General features: G+C 48.7%; 1 protein-coding gene across 4 annotated transcripts in view; it reads right to left on the bottom strand.

Annotated features, from left to right (window-relative positions):
- Positions 1-13,353, bottom strand: part of Tubgcp3 (tubulin, gamma complex associated protein 3) — a 58,203-nt gene that overhangs the window by 40,892 nt on the left and 3,958 nt on the right. For 3 of the 4 annotated variants that reach the window (XM_005373977.2, XM_005373978.2, XM_013515700.1), the window contains exons 2-7: positions 9,980-10,087; positions 7,894-7,961; positions 6,473-6,550; positions 4,841-5,058; positions 3,141-3,313; positions 295-413 (exon numbers count right to left, since the gene is read on the bottom strand). In XM_005373977.2, coding sequence (XP_005374034.1) covers positions 295-413; positions 3,141-3,313; positions 4,841-5,058; positions 6,473-6,550; positions 7,894-7,961; positions 9,980-10,087 — 764 coding nt within the window. The remainder of the gene's footprint in view (positions 1-294; positions 414-3,140; positions 3,314-4,840; positions 5,059-6,472; positions 6,551-7,893; positions 7,962-9,979; positions 10,088-13,353) is intronic. The other variant, XM_005373979.2, reaches the window with a different exon arrangement.

Raw genomic sequence — 13,353 nt, 5'->3', positions numbered from 1 at the left:
TGACCTCTGTCCCACTGAGAAGGGCTGAGAGCCCCAGGGCAACACAACAGGGACACAGGAAGGCCATTATAGAAGACAAAACCGAACTCTGATCTGGAGTTCCACGTCAGGACCAAGCCCAGGCCAGGCTGCTGTCCCTCAGGCCCCTGACAGTGTGTGGAGGAGGAAGCAGCACTGTCCACAAAGGCCACAGGGGACCAGGCAAGTCCCAGGAGCACTTTGCAGGCCAACAGTTTGCCCTCTACACAGCGTGTTTCTTTCCCAATATTTAAACTACATTGTATGTCACTGTACCTTTCCTTCCACTTTATAACAATTGTCAGTGCTGCTCATTTTGATGTTTTTGCCATCTATGCCCTGGAAGACGTATAAGATGTCTCTCACAAGAGCTGCTTCAGTAATCTCCATGGTACCTGCAAAAAGGTGTTTAAAAGATAGCAATCACTAAACTGTGCATTTCCAGACGAAACACATCTCACGGTACAATTGTCTCCGGAGTACATATTTGCCACCATACTCAACGAGGCTCCAAGGGAACAGAGGCACAAGGCTAGGGCAGAGCGGCGGGGCTCACACAGCACCTCCCCCGAAGGTCTTTCAGACACAGGCCACAGCCGCACAGATCACCAGGGTGTCACTCAGAAGGCGACATCTGTAAAGTGGGTCTCCCACAGAGAATCACAGCCTGATCTCCAACACACTCCCAGAAATGGCGTTCACAGCACGGAAGAGGCTTAGGTCCCCACCATTCCTCAGCACACGCAGTCAGGGGGGCCCAGGCAAGAAGCAGGAGATGTCACACCCTAAAGTCCATGATGCCAGCAGACAGAGGAGCCAGACTCAGAGCAAAGCACAGCAGAGCAGTCACGTCACAGGCGGAGCAAGCCGTCAACACTGGTCAGGAAGCTGCACACTGCACCCTTCACCACCTGTCCAATCAGTGAGCCTCCCGGTTAGAGGGAGGCGGACACGCCCCCCTGTAACTACGGCTACTTCATCTCCTTTCCATCTTCGTCCGTCTCTCTTGCTCTGTGCATGTAGGACCCAGGACTTGGATTATTGTGTCTTTCTTAAGAATGTGCCTGTCAGGTAAATGATGCACCTTGAGTCTATATTCTTAAGTGAAATAAATCGGACTCACATGTGCAAATACCGAATTGTTTCTCAGAAGCTGAAAGTGTAAATAAGGATCAAAATGTATAACAGGTACTGTGAAATAGGAAGAAAACATTCAAATAGGGAGGGGGACTAGGCAGGGGGAGGGGAAAGGAAAGAAAGGAAAAGTAAAGAAAAATGAGAAAAAGAAAAAATGGGAACAAAGCTTTTTAAAATCAGGAGTGGGGTGGAAGGAAGGGTAGGAGAACAGGGGGAAAAAAAGCTATAGCATGTACAGGTATAGATTCCCTGTAATGAATGTGATCACTATGTATTTCTAAAACATAGCAATGAAGTCTGGGGAAAAAAAAGTTCCTGTCCTCCTTACACTGCCCCTCCTTCCCAGGTCCTGCTCCTTAAAGGCCACTTTGACAGGAAGGATCCCCCATCTGCCTTACAGTTAGTGTCTACAGGATCCAGGCTTCCCAACCACTTGTTTCAACCAGCTTGCGTCTTCATATTTAAAGTGTCTCTGGTAAGCAACACACAGCTGTGATGGAGACCACTACGAAGCAGCTCTGAGCAGGACATAATTAACCAGTTGGCTTTCCATGTTTACTTGTGAGTCACTGGTCCCTACTGAGGCCTGTAGTGGCCAGCGAAGCAAAGGACAAGACAAGGCCACAGCTAAGGACACCTGACCCCAACCTCTATTACCTAGGTAAAGACTATAGCTGAGGGATGTCACTCCTGGGTTGAGACCTTCCTGGGGATAACACAGTTCTCCTAAACTAACATCATGTTTTACTTGGAGAAGCCCTCGAGCAGACTTCCAAGGTCCTCGGCCAGCCCTCCCATTCGAGGCAGAGTCCCACCTTTCCTCAGTATTCCCCGCCTTGTTTTGAGGACTACATGAATATGAGCAGCCCAGAGAAGATCTCTGTCTTAGGTCCAGTGAATCTCAAATTTTGTTAGAGGGTTTTGAACCTCCCAGAGCCCTGAAATCATTCCATTTGTCTCATTTATTTAAGCCTTTGCCAGCCACTCCTTTGGGAGATTGCAGACCTGATCAGTCTGCTGTAACTAGGGGCTGATGCTGATGTGATAGGAATGGAATTATTTTTAAAAAACGGCCTTCCAAGCCAAGAGTTCCTACTTGATGGAATTCCTAACGCATTTGGCCTGAGGCAGCTTCCTTGCCTGTGTTTCCTGCCACACTGCTCTGCTGAGACCCTCTGCCTGCCTCAAGTCTACTGTGTGCTCCTTGTTCTACAGGACACACAACCCAAGGCCCTGGCCAGGAATCAGGGAGGCAGGTTCCAATAGGGTCCAGATGCCTGCCCAGCACCCAATACCCCAACATGGCTGCTGTGGGCAGGTAGAGGCTAGCACGTGCAGCTGCTCTCCAGCTGGGTGCTGTGTGAGACCAGACATGCTGCAGCAGCCCAAGGCAGCATGATGCCCTCATGGCTCCCAAAGACTCCACACACTGGCATAGTGACAGGCAGAAACCACTGTGACTGCGTAGCCTGCAAGTCACAACCAGGAGCAAAGCCACTGTTCGATCTTTGGGACACTACAGACCAAGCACTGCTCTCTGCAGTGTGTGCCACTTCTTCTGGGGGTCTAGAGGACTTCAGACCTCTCCCCAAGGCCTTCCTTCCTTCGCTATCAAGCTAATCCTCCATGTGCTCCTCCAGCATCCCAGGCACTGCCCAGGTACAGCACCATCACCGACACAGGCGTGGCCCCTCGTGGAACTCAGACTAGGGAGTGAGCAGCCAGAGGCTTCCCGGCAGGGACAGCAACCAGGACAGGAAAGGGACTGAGGCAGAGCCAGGGAAGAGCAACACAGAGACAGCAGCTCATGCACAAGAAGCAGGGGTGCCAGGGCTGGATGGGGAGGCACAAAGCAACACCCACAGAACCAGGTCACAGCAGAGACCTGGGCTCGGGGACCCAAACAGTGGAAACTCTTAACCTGGGGTTCCGGGTTGGCACCGGCTCAAGAGAACGGTGACCTGAACACTGGAACACATCCTTACCACTCGCATCCCCGTCTCTCCTTGCCCGCGTCATGTTTCGGGACATAGCGCATGGGATGCCCTTGGAGGTCGGGGTCTGCGAAGAAGGCTGGCTGGCGGTCAGAGTCCAGGCAAGGCGGGAACCCAGCTGCTGTCGGAGGCAGTCCCCAACACCCGAACCTTGATGGGACTGTCTAGACAAAGGAGGCAACACTCACGTCTTCCACAGCCACCCTGGCCACCCTTCCTTCCTAGAGAGTGTCCTCGCCTTTCCGCCCCCAATCACCCTATCTCGGGAGGGGCGACACATGGCTTTCCCCAAGGAGCACATCCGTAACAGTCAGGCCAGGGTCCTGGGCTGTGCAGGGTGCTCACAAGCCTGGCCTGGTATTCAGGCCACACTACAAGCTGGGGACACCTAGCTCCGCCACCCAGACACGTTTCACCTCTTCCGATTTTCCTCTACAAACACATGACACACATTCCCCACACAGAACCACTGTGAAGTACTCAGCTAAATGTGACTTCCACATTTCCTGGGCATGGTGCTTAACCATCGGGAGCCACGCGACTGGCCTTCCCTCATACATTCTCTGCCTTCAGGCTGCCCACAGGGGAAAAGGCACTGTGATTTCAATTAATTTGGAAGAACGTGCACCTTCAAAGCGTGGTAGCTTGGTAATCTCAAGACTGTCCTGCTGCTAGTTTTTGAAACTGGAAGCTCATGACAGCTGCCTTCTAGCAAACACACCCTGACAAGTGCATCTAGAGCACCACCTTCCAGGGTGGCAGGCCCACATGCAGCACTTTCACAGGCACTTGCCTCAGGGTGCCAGAGCTTGTACCATACCAGGGGGCACACCTCGAGAGGCCAGAGGACAGGGAGGACTTTATTCTCAAAGGGGAAAGAGTCCACACAACACTTACTAAAACCATGTCTTGGTAAACTTAAGAGATCTATGCTAAAAGACTGCTTTGGCCCTAAGTTCTTGACTCACCTGTTTGCATCATGACATTAGTCATTCCACATACAAAGACAGAGGCATCAGCTGAGGAATTTAGCCAGAGTGTGAGGGTTACATGACCTCTGCCCGGCGCTACTTGTGAATGTGTGAGCTGCTCTTCACAGAATCTTATCCCTGGCTCCTCATCCCTGCCTGGCACTCACATTCCAGCCTCTAAATCCTACAACCTCACTACTCACAAACTGGGGACTCTGCATGCTTCTGTGGAACACCAGGTATTTATGTTGAGTCCCTGTCATTCTTCTGGAAAATGCAACACAGGATCACCTGCTTCATTCTGATTCCCAGAAACGAACAGCAGCAATGAGCAAGGCCACCTGGTTACCTCCATGTAGAACATGTGCTTAAAAACCAGGTTCTGAAGGTCCATTAAGACTCCTGAACCCCGCTTTCTTCTCTTCCATGAGCTCTGACCTCAGAATGTAGTCAGACTGGACAGCAGGTTACACTACAAAGACTGTCACAGCTTAGCCCTGTGTTCCTGGGTCCCATCATCTACTCTCCTACGCAGAGCACACCAGAACTGTCAGCCTAAGGATAACCCAACCTTTACTACTCATTCAGAGCCCAGTGTGAACCGCCCCGACCAAAGCCTACAGGCCCTGCCCAGCATGCTGGGGGCACATGCACGGCCTTGACCAACTGGAAGCCCCCGGACACCGGGCCTCACCAGCCTGGCCAGGTCAGGAACATTACCCCGGGAGCAGAGGCTGCGGGCCAGGACCAGGGCCGCTGAGGGTGCCTGCACTGATACTGCTGATGCCGCTGCTGCCCAGGCTGCCTGCACTGGGCACCGCCTGAGTGCTCCGATCCTGGTAGTTGAGTGGGAGTGTCTGTGGCCGGGCATAGTAGTAGGGGGTAGAATGGGCATCTCTAGGTAAGGCCTGCGCGAACAAAGATGCATAGCTGGACACCTGAAACAAAAGCAGCAGAAATCCAGGACAGAATGTCACAGCAGCTCCCTACCTGGTGGACAGCCCCTCTGGACCTGGCTGCAGCCCACACACCACCAGCCACGTGCTGGCCGAGGCGTCTCTTGAGTCTACCAGCACTGACAGTGTGTTTTCTCCAACAACTACTTCAACAGCTGGCAACTAAACACTTCATTTATTCCCAACCCATGTAAACTGGAACTCAAGTTTCAGAAGTCTGATTTTTCTGATGATGGTCGGGCTTTCTAGAGTAAGACAGACGCTCAAGGTTTAATTTGCATTTCACAGCATTTTTTCATGCACTTATTGGTTATTTGGATGTCTAAGATTTATCTATTCATTTCGATTGCCCTTTTTTTTAACTGGGTATTTTATTTTGGTAGTCTAATTTTTTTTTTTTTAATTCTTTGTAAACTGTAGGTATTAATCCTGTCAAGAGTAGCTAGCCAAATTTTTTTCCCATTTTGTAAGTTGTCTCTTCACTCTATTCTTTCCACTGCTGTGTAGAAGCTTTAAAAAAACAAAAGACCACAGGAAATGGAGATGGATCGTTAGCAAGTGGGAAGGGGATCTAGAGACAGAAAAGAGAGAAAAGGAGAATGAAATTAATTAAGACGTCAAGCACATACACCTATTTATGCACTGCAAGTGTACTAAAACATTTTAATTTTAAAAGTAATAAAAGTAAAGGTGTGCTATTATTCCATAGTGAAGACAGCACAGCGCCCTGGCTTCAGAGATACGTCGAAGCCTGGCCCACACTGCTCAGCTCTTCAGCCCTGAGTGTCTGTAGCAGACATCTCCTGTACCAAGAAGCATCTGCAGCAGGCATCCCCTGTACCAAGCAGCGTCTGCAGCCGGGTGCACTCTCCAACACAACAAGGGCAGGGGCAGGAGAGGGGCTACAACTGCAGGAAGCACACTGGAGCGATGCTGACCCTGACCCCAGGAGCACAGCAGCTCCCTGGCTATTCCTGCCTGTGGAGAACAGGCCACCCATGCTGACGTCAATGACCAGGCAAAGCACAAGTTTAAAACCCATCAGACAGCTGGGCATGGTGGCGCACACCTGCGATCCCAGCACTTGGGAGGCTGAGGCAGGAGGATGGTTGTGAGTTTAAGACCAGCCTAGGCTACAAAGTGAGCTCAAGGCCAGCCTGAACTGCACAGCGAGACCCTATCTCAAAAAGACAAAAAAATAAATAAAATAAAACCCAACTGTACATGTCATATCAGGATAACCACACTCTGAAACGTATCTTATGCAAACTGCACACTAAAGCAGCCCTTAAAAAGAAAATTGTTTGGCCTCCCTGACTAGACACACCCTTGTTCTTCTACTCTTCTCTGAGCTGCAGAAGTTGAGCCCCACCAAACTGTAGCACCAGCCGCTCACCTTGTTGGCTTGCTTACGAGGGTCCTCACTGAGGTTCAGCAGGAGGTAGAGTATGGACCACTTATTTTTCAAAACTCCCTGTTGAGACAAAAATATTTTCGATTAATTTACACAATTCTTCACTTTAATTATACTCTCTCCTAAATTATTTCCAAAATAGAAATGCATTTTAAAATTCACCTGGTAACTTTGAACCTGTGCTCATTTCACAAAGCATCAAACTACCCCACGTGCTGCAGTCTGGAGAGTGTTCTGCACCAATACACTTGGTCCCTCAGTTCCCTGCGAGCCTCCTCCAAAGCCCTAACAAGAACAAATCTCATCCCTACTCTCTTTCTGAGCAGCAGTATCCTCACCCTGAAACACTGTAGACATTCCTGGGGAAGCTGTGGTGGGAAATCTGATGTCTGACTACCACATACTTGTTACATCCAAAGTACAGAACTTATTTTCACAAATAGAAAAAGACGTGAGAAAAGCAAATAGCTCAGCTTAATACAATCTGCCGGGAAATGAGTGTACCAAGAAAGTTCCTATTTCTTTGTAATTTTTTTGTTGTTGTTACCAGGAGTCGCACTCAGGACCTTATACTTGCCAGGCAGGCACTTGTGCCGCTGAGCTACATCCCGACCCATTCTTTATAACTATTATCCAAGCTGGAAAAACATACTTAACAGTGAATCCAATGGAGTGGATTAAGGAATCAGAACAGTATATAAACATAAGGCTGTTTTAAAGGTAAACTATGCAAAGACAGTGGAAGATTCACAGCACAAGCATTTAATCACCAGCAGTACTGTGCCCACTGCGGTGGCTTTTTACTCTGCAACGCTGACTTAGTATCTGTTGAACAAAGCATTAAACTTTTTCAGCTTCACCTTTTTCTCCACAAAAAAACAAGAAAGCTAGATTAATTCAGTACTGTTACAGTCAGAAATCACAAAAAGCTCACTCCACAATTCAGTTAACTTATTGACATAGACTTCATAAAACACCATGTTGTCTTCAAGCGTCAGCATTCAATCACAAAACACCGCAGTCCTCTGCTGCTCAACTGGCCAGGGGACAGCGTGAGCCAGGGCCTGAAGATCAGAGAGCGCACCACAGGGAAGCTTTAGACCCAATGCCCACGAAAGCACTTCCTCCAGCACCTCGACGAGCACCATGGCAGCACACACAGTCTGTTCTTTCTCAAGAGACTCACTCAGCTTCTCAGGCAAGGTGGCATGAAATCCAGCTACAACTTCAACTTCTAATACTGAAACACTGAAATAAGGAAACACTCCCGCAACTGAAAGCCCTCCATGTAACACAGGGTTTAACTCATCACCACCCAGACTGTTGAAGCAGCCCCTCCCCAGTAGCCCGTCCCCCTAGTAGCCCCTCCAGCCCTGGACTGGCTTCCGGACTCCTGAACCTACCTGTGAATGCAGCTTCCTGTGGAGCTCAGAGAACAGCGCAGCGTCTGCCTCTCTCCTCTGCCGGATAACTGCGAAGTCAGGAAAGAAACGGGGCTCGTGACTTAGGCACAGAACAGTCATTCTGACACCATTTCACTCGCAGTAAGAGCTGAAAGAATCTTGGAAGGGAGGAGAATCTGAAAAGAATCTTGAGCTTAAGGCTCCAAAACTTGGCCAGGAGCAACTTTCCAGCTCTAAGTCTGGTCATCCATCCAACCTCTGGCATTTGTAAAATATGGACTGTACTATGCTGGGGTCAAAACATTTATGTGAGAATTAATACAAATAATAGAATCACTAGTGATTATATATCTAAAAACATGCATCAGCAGGAAGCAAATTATCATCAATTTAACTAGTTAATAACAGCTATTGGGAGAGGGACGGAAAGTAATGCCCCTGGAATCTGAGCTCAAAGAGCAATAACCAAAAAGTACAACACCACTCAGGACAGTTACTCCGACTTGACAACTACACATTCTGAATGCTCCTGTTTGGATATAACACAGCAATACTTCGTCTCGTTTTAGTATAAAACTACCAATTACCGTTTCAAAATAAAAATCAGAATACCTTAGTAGTGAATTTTACTGTACTGATGTCTTTGTACTCCAACTACTTTATCTGGGCAGCGAACACAAGCCCATCTGAGGTCCAGTTCTGTGCCAAAGGAGGAGCCCCTGAAAAGCCAGGAGCCAGGACCACATCACCCACCACTCCTGCAGGTGTCTCCTGGGAAACCGCCACACGTTCCAGGAAAGTGGGGCTCTTCCAGCTAACTGACAAGGTCACATTCTCCAGTGAACCTGTTCACCCCATTTCAGGAGTGGAACTTTATGAAAATCCCAATCAGCCTAGCACAGTTAGCTCTGCTCCCCACCCTGGGTCTAGGGATTGAACACAGAGTCTGGCACACACTGAGCAAAATCACTATCAGAGCCACAGCTCCAGGGCTCCCTTGCACCCTGTCTTTAGCTTTCAGACAGGCTCACTAAGTTGCCAAGATGGCCTCAAACCTGTGATCCTACTGCCTCCCCAGTGCTGGGACTACAGGCGTGTGCCACCAAGCTTGGCTCAGTTAGCTCTAAAGGTTCTAATTCTACCTTGACCAGATGAGGCTGATGAAACCAACACCACTCGTGAATTTAGTACCACTAGATAAATTCTGGCACCGTGGGAAGACACAACCATGCCCAGCCTATGCTGACAGCACAGCTGGCACACAGCAGCAGCAAGCTCTCTGCCTCACCTGGTCACACTGCTTTTGAGACATCCTCAGACTCCCGGCCCAAAGCAGTTCACAAAAGCTGACTGCAAACAACTCCCTGGTGGTCTACTGCCTGCCTGCCAGACACTGGGACACAATGCAGCCTTCATGTGGGTGGACTCACAGGAGGGCAGACCTCTTTCCGAGCAGCTGAGAGCCCTGACAGGAGCATGCTCCAAAGGCCCAGGTGCAGGGAGCAGTCCAGACCAGGCCACCAGCACAAGCCACCTCCCACCAGGGCCAGGGCCACTTTTCTGTGGGCCACCAGAGGCTCAAAGGCATGCTTCCCAGGCTCCAGGTAGAAGGGGTAGTGCTCACCCTGCTGGCCGCTGGCCACTCACACAGCCTCCTCCTCCGTGCACACGCTCAGGAAAGCCCAGGGGCCACAGGACTAAAGCTGGCATGGCCCACAGTGTGCAAGTCTGGGTAGAAACCATGAAAAGGGCAATGATTCACTTGCCAAGAGTGGTGTCCTACAAGATGGTGCGCTATGCTGTCCACTCAAAAGGAACTAACACTCATGCCACAGAGCATGGAAGTGGAAGCCACAGTAAGCCGCCCCTCTCCCGCACTTGAAGCTAAGCTGTACTGCTGTAACCTTAGTCTGCTACACTCTTAGTCTTCACTCTAAGAACTGAGTTGTCCTTATTTTTAATAGTACCTACAACCAAAATATGCTTGGGAGCTACACATATACATACATGTGAACATGCACATATATATTCTTAAGTTTTGACAAATTTCATAATCCAACAAGTAATACTTAAGAAAAATACATACGTTCTTTCTTGATTTTTTCAGCTACTAGGAATTCATCTCTTTCAACAGTAGGGGCAAAGTTGCTGCCAATAACTCGCACTGCAAATTGGAACTGTTGGGCCACGTCAGCTGAAAGGTAAATAAGAAGATGCACATTAGTAACAACTGAGTCCTAGAGAATGAACTGGACAAATAAGTCTACCTTCCACCTCCCAAGTCTTCACTGAGAGACAGAAAAGCTACTGAGAAATAATGAAATGAACAAGTGAAGAAGTAAAACTAGTTTTACAAAACACAGAAGAGAGACAACAGCAGCCCAGACAGTCAGAATAATCTCAGAAGACAGAAAACAAACTAGTTGATAATCATAAAAACAAAGAACAGGAAAAATCATGGTGCAGACAGAGAACAAGGAAAGAAATCCCAGTCAAGAAAGCCTCTGAACAGCCAAAGCAATCCTGAGCCAAAAGAGCAAAACAGGACTCAGCACCACCCTGGGTTGCAGATCACATCACAAAGTTGCATGACCAGGACAGCAGGGCACTGGCACCAGACAGACGTGCAGCCCAATGGACAGAACAGAAAACACAGGCAGCCACACACACTTACAGCCAACCAAGCCTTGACAAAGGGACCAAAACAGCGCTGGGCAACAGACAGCTCTTTAACAAATGCTACTGGAAAACTGATAACCAAGTACAGAAAAATGAGTCTACACCCTCCAACTCTCACCCTGTACTATAATCAAATCAAAATGCATCAAAGACCTAAATATAAAAACAGAAACACTGAATCTGCTATAAGACAAAACAGGCAAAATACTTAAAGACACAGACAAAGGCCAGGACTTGCTGAACAGAACCCCAACTGCACAAGAAATAATTCCAAGAATCAAAAAATGGGATTATAACAAGTTTAAAAGCTTCAGCACAGCAAAGGAAACCACCAACAGAGCGAAGAGACAGCCTACAAAATGGGGAAACAATTTTGCCAGCTGCTCCTCTAGGAGAGCACTAATATCTAGAATACATAAAGAATTCAAAAAAAATCAGACTCCAAAAAACAAAGATCCAATCCAAAATGGGCAATTACAATAAACAGACCCTTTTCAAAGCAGAAATACAAATGTCATTAAGTACCTGAAAAAAAGGGTAAGCATCTCTGGCCCCTTGGGAAACGCAAATCAGAATCACAATGAAATTCACTCCAGTGAGAATGGCCAGCACCCAGGACTCAGAAACCACAGCCACTAGGAAGGAGTGGGGAGGAGGAGCCACACACTGCTGGTGTGGATGAAGACCAGGAGGAGCAGTATGGAGACGCGTCAAAGCTCTGAAATGAAATTCACTTGACCCTGGGCCTGCCTCCACACCCTGAGTGTCGTTTCCATGTCTCTCCCTGCTGCTGCAGTGCAGCTCACAGAAATCACCTAGACGCCCCCGACGGACGAACAGATAAAGTGCGGCTTATGTATGCAGCGGGGTGCCACTCAGCCAGAAAGAACAAATGTCAGTCATTTGTAGGAAAAGTGACGGACCTTGAGATTACAGGGTGAGCTCCAGAAAGTTAAATATTGAGGTCTGGTTTATGCTATATGAGAAAGCTAAAATATAAAGAGCAAAATAAAGAGCAGGTGAGAGGCAGCAGGTAGGCAGACCTTGTGGAGACAGGGAAAGGGAGAGCAGGGAGGCAAAGGGGGACCTAGAGGATTGAAGGTATGACACACATGCACTAATTCGTACACTAACTCCTGCAAACGAGCGTCGCGCACCACAAACACACACAACTTTCTTTTAAGTGGGGTAAAAACTTGGAAAAGGAAAAAGCCTCTAAACAGCTCAAGGTCAACAATTACAACATGGCTAAAACAGTCACATAGATGGTCGGTCAGTGTGAAATGCAGTGGGGACACAGACAGTGTTTATTTCCACTCCCTTCAAACACGGCAAGCTGAGAATAAGGCGATTTTTAAAAATAATAAAGAGAATAAGGCATGAACCCGCAAGGGCAAAGGAACAAGAAAACTGGATAGAGAAGGGAAATGCTTGGGAAACAGAAACAGGAAGACCCCTGATGATGGAGCCAGGCTGCCTTTCAGCAGGAAAGCAAGACGGCTATGGCGGGGCAAGGCAGATGCCCCGGACAAGTCCACCTCCGGAGACTGAAGGGGACATGGGCCAGGGCAGGACCCGGACCCAGGACCTGGAGCGCTCCTGTCTCCGTTTCTCAGCACTGCATTTGCTTGTCTGTCTCCCACACCCCAGCTGGGGCTGTGCAACCAGCCAAACCCAAAGAGGACACAGTAAAGCGGGACAAGGCTCGGCAACAAGACCCTCTGGCCAGCATTGAGCCCCAGCAGGGGACTGACAAACCCACACCCTCACACTGCACTGATACCCACAGGGCACCAGCCAGTGACAAAACAGCCCACAGTACACGGCAGCACTGGTGAGTGTCCAGCCAACATGCCAGAAGCACCCTGTGAACCACTGTGAAGGAAGCACCACAGAGGAGCACACTGCAGACCCTTCACACACCCACCACCAAGAGAAACCAACGTGAGCACCAGCACAGAGCTCCCGAGAGGAAGGGCCAGCTCTGTGCACGCTGCCAGGACCACAGGGCCGGCTGCACCCCCAGCAGACAGAGCAGACCAGGCTCAGACAGTCAGCAGGACACAGGGGTGCCCAGGGAACACAAGACCCATTCTATGGAGGACAACCTCCCCACCTGCGTACTCTTACATCAGAGCAGAAAGATACACAATGCCAACACTGGCACAACAGAAAAGAAAGCCGAGCTCAAGTCATTGGAGATCCCGTGGCCTGGCCCAGGGTGCAGAGAGCAGCCCGAGGCACGGCAGCTTCAGCAAGCAAGAGCTGCCCCAGCTGACCTGCAGAGCAGCTTCTGAGCCGAAGATCATGCACCAAGATGCAGGGTCTGGTGGTCATAAACAAGCTTCTTCCATACAAAATATCTCAGTTATTCAAAATATGTCATCTAACACCAACAATTAAACTAGAAATAAATATGAACAATCCTGAAGGATCTCCCAGTATTTGGGACAAAACCCACACGCAATACGTGGGCCAAAGTGAAAGTCTCAAGGGAAATTTTTTAGATGAATGAAAAGACATCAACAGATATAGGGTAGCTAACACAGCACTTACAGGGAAATTTACAGCTTAAAAAGCTTTTACTAGCAAGGAAAACATCTCAAATCAGAAACTATAGTTTACACAATAAAATCAACAAAAAAACTAAACTCAGTATGCATTAGGAAATATTTAAGAACAAGAAGAAATGAAAAACAAACACAAAGGAGAGAGAAACCAAAGAAATTGAAAGCTGGGCCCTTTAGAAAAGAAAAAGGACAGATCACCCTCAACCAGATT

The sequence above is a fragment of the Chinchilla lanigera genome, unplaced genomic scaffold (genome assembly GCF_000276665.1).
Source record: "Chinchilla lanigera isolate Chin_1 unplaced genomic scaffold, ChiLan1.0 scaffold00003, whole genome shotgun sequence".
NCBI classification, from domain to species: Eukaryota; Metazoa; Chordata; class Mammalia; order Rodentia; family Chinchillidae; genus Chinchilla; species Chinchilla lanigera.
This window is presented reverse-complemented; position numbering and strand designations above follow the sequence as displayed.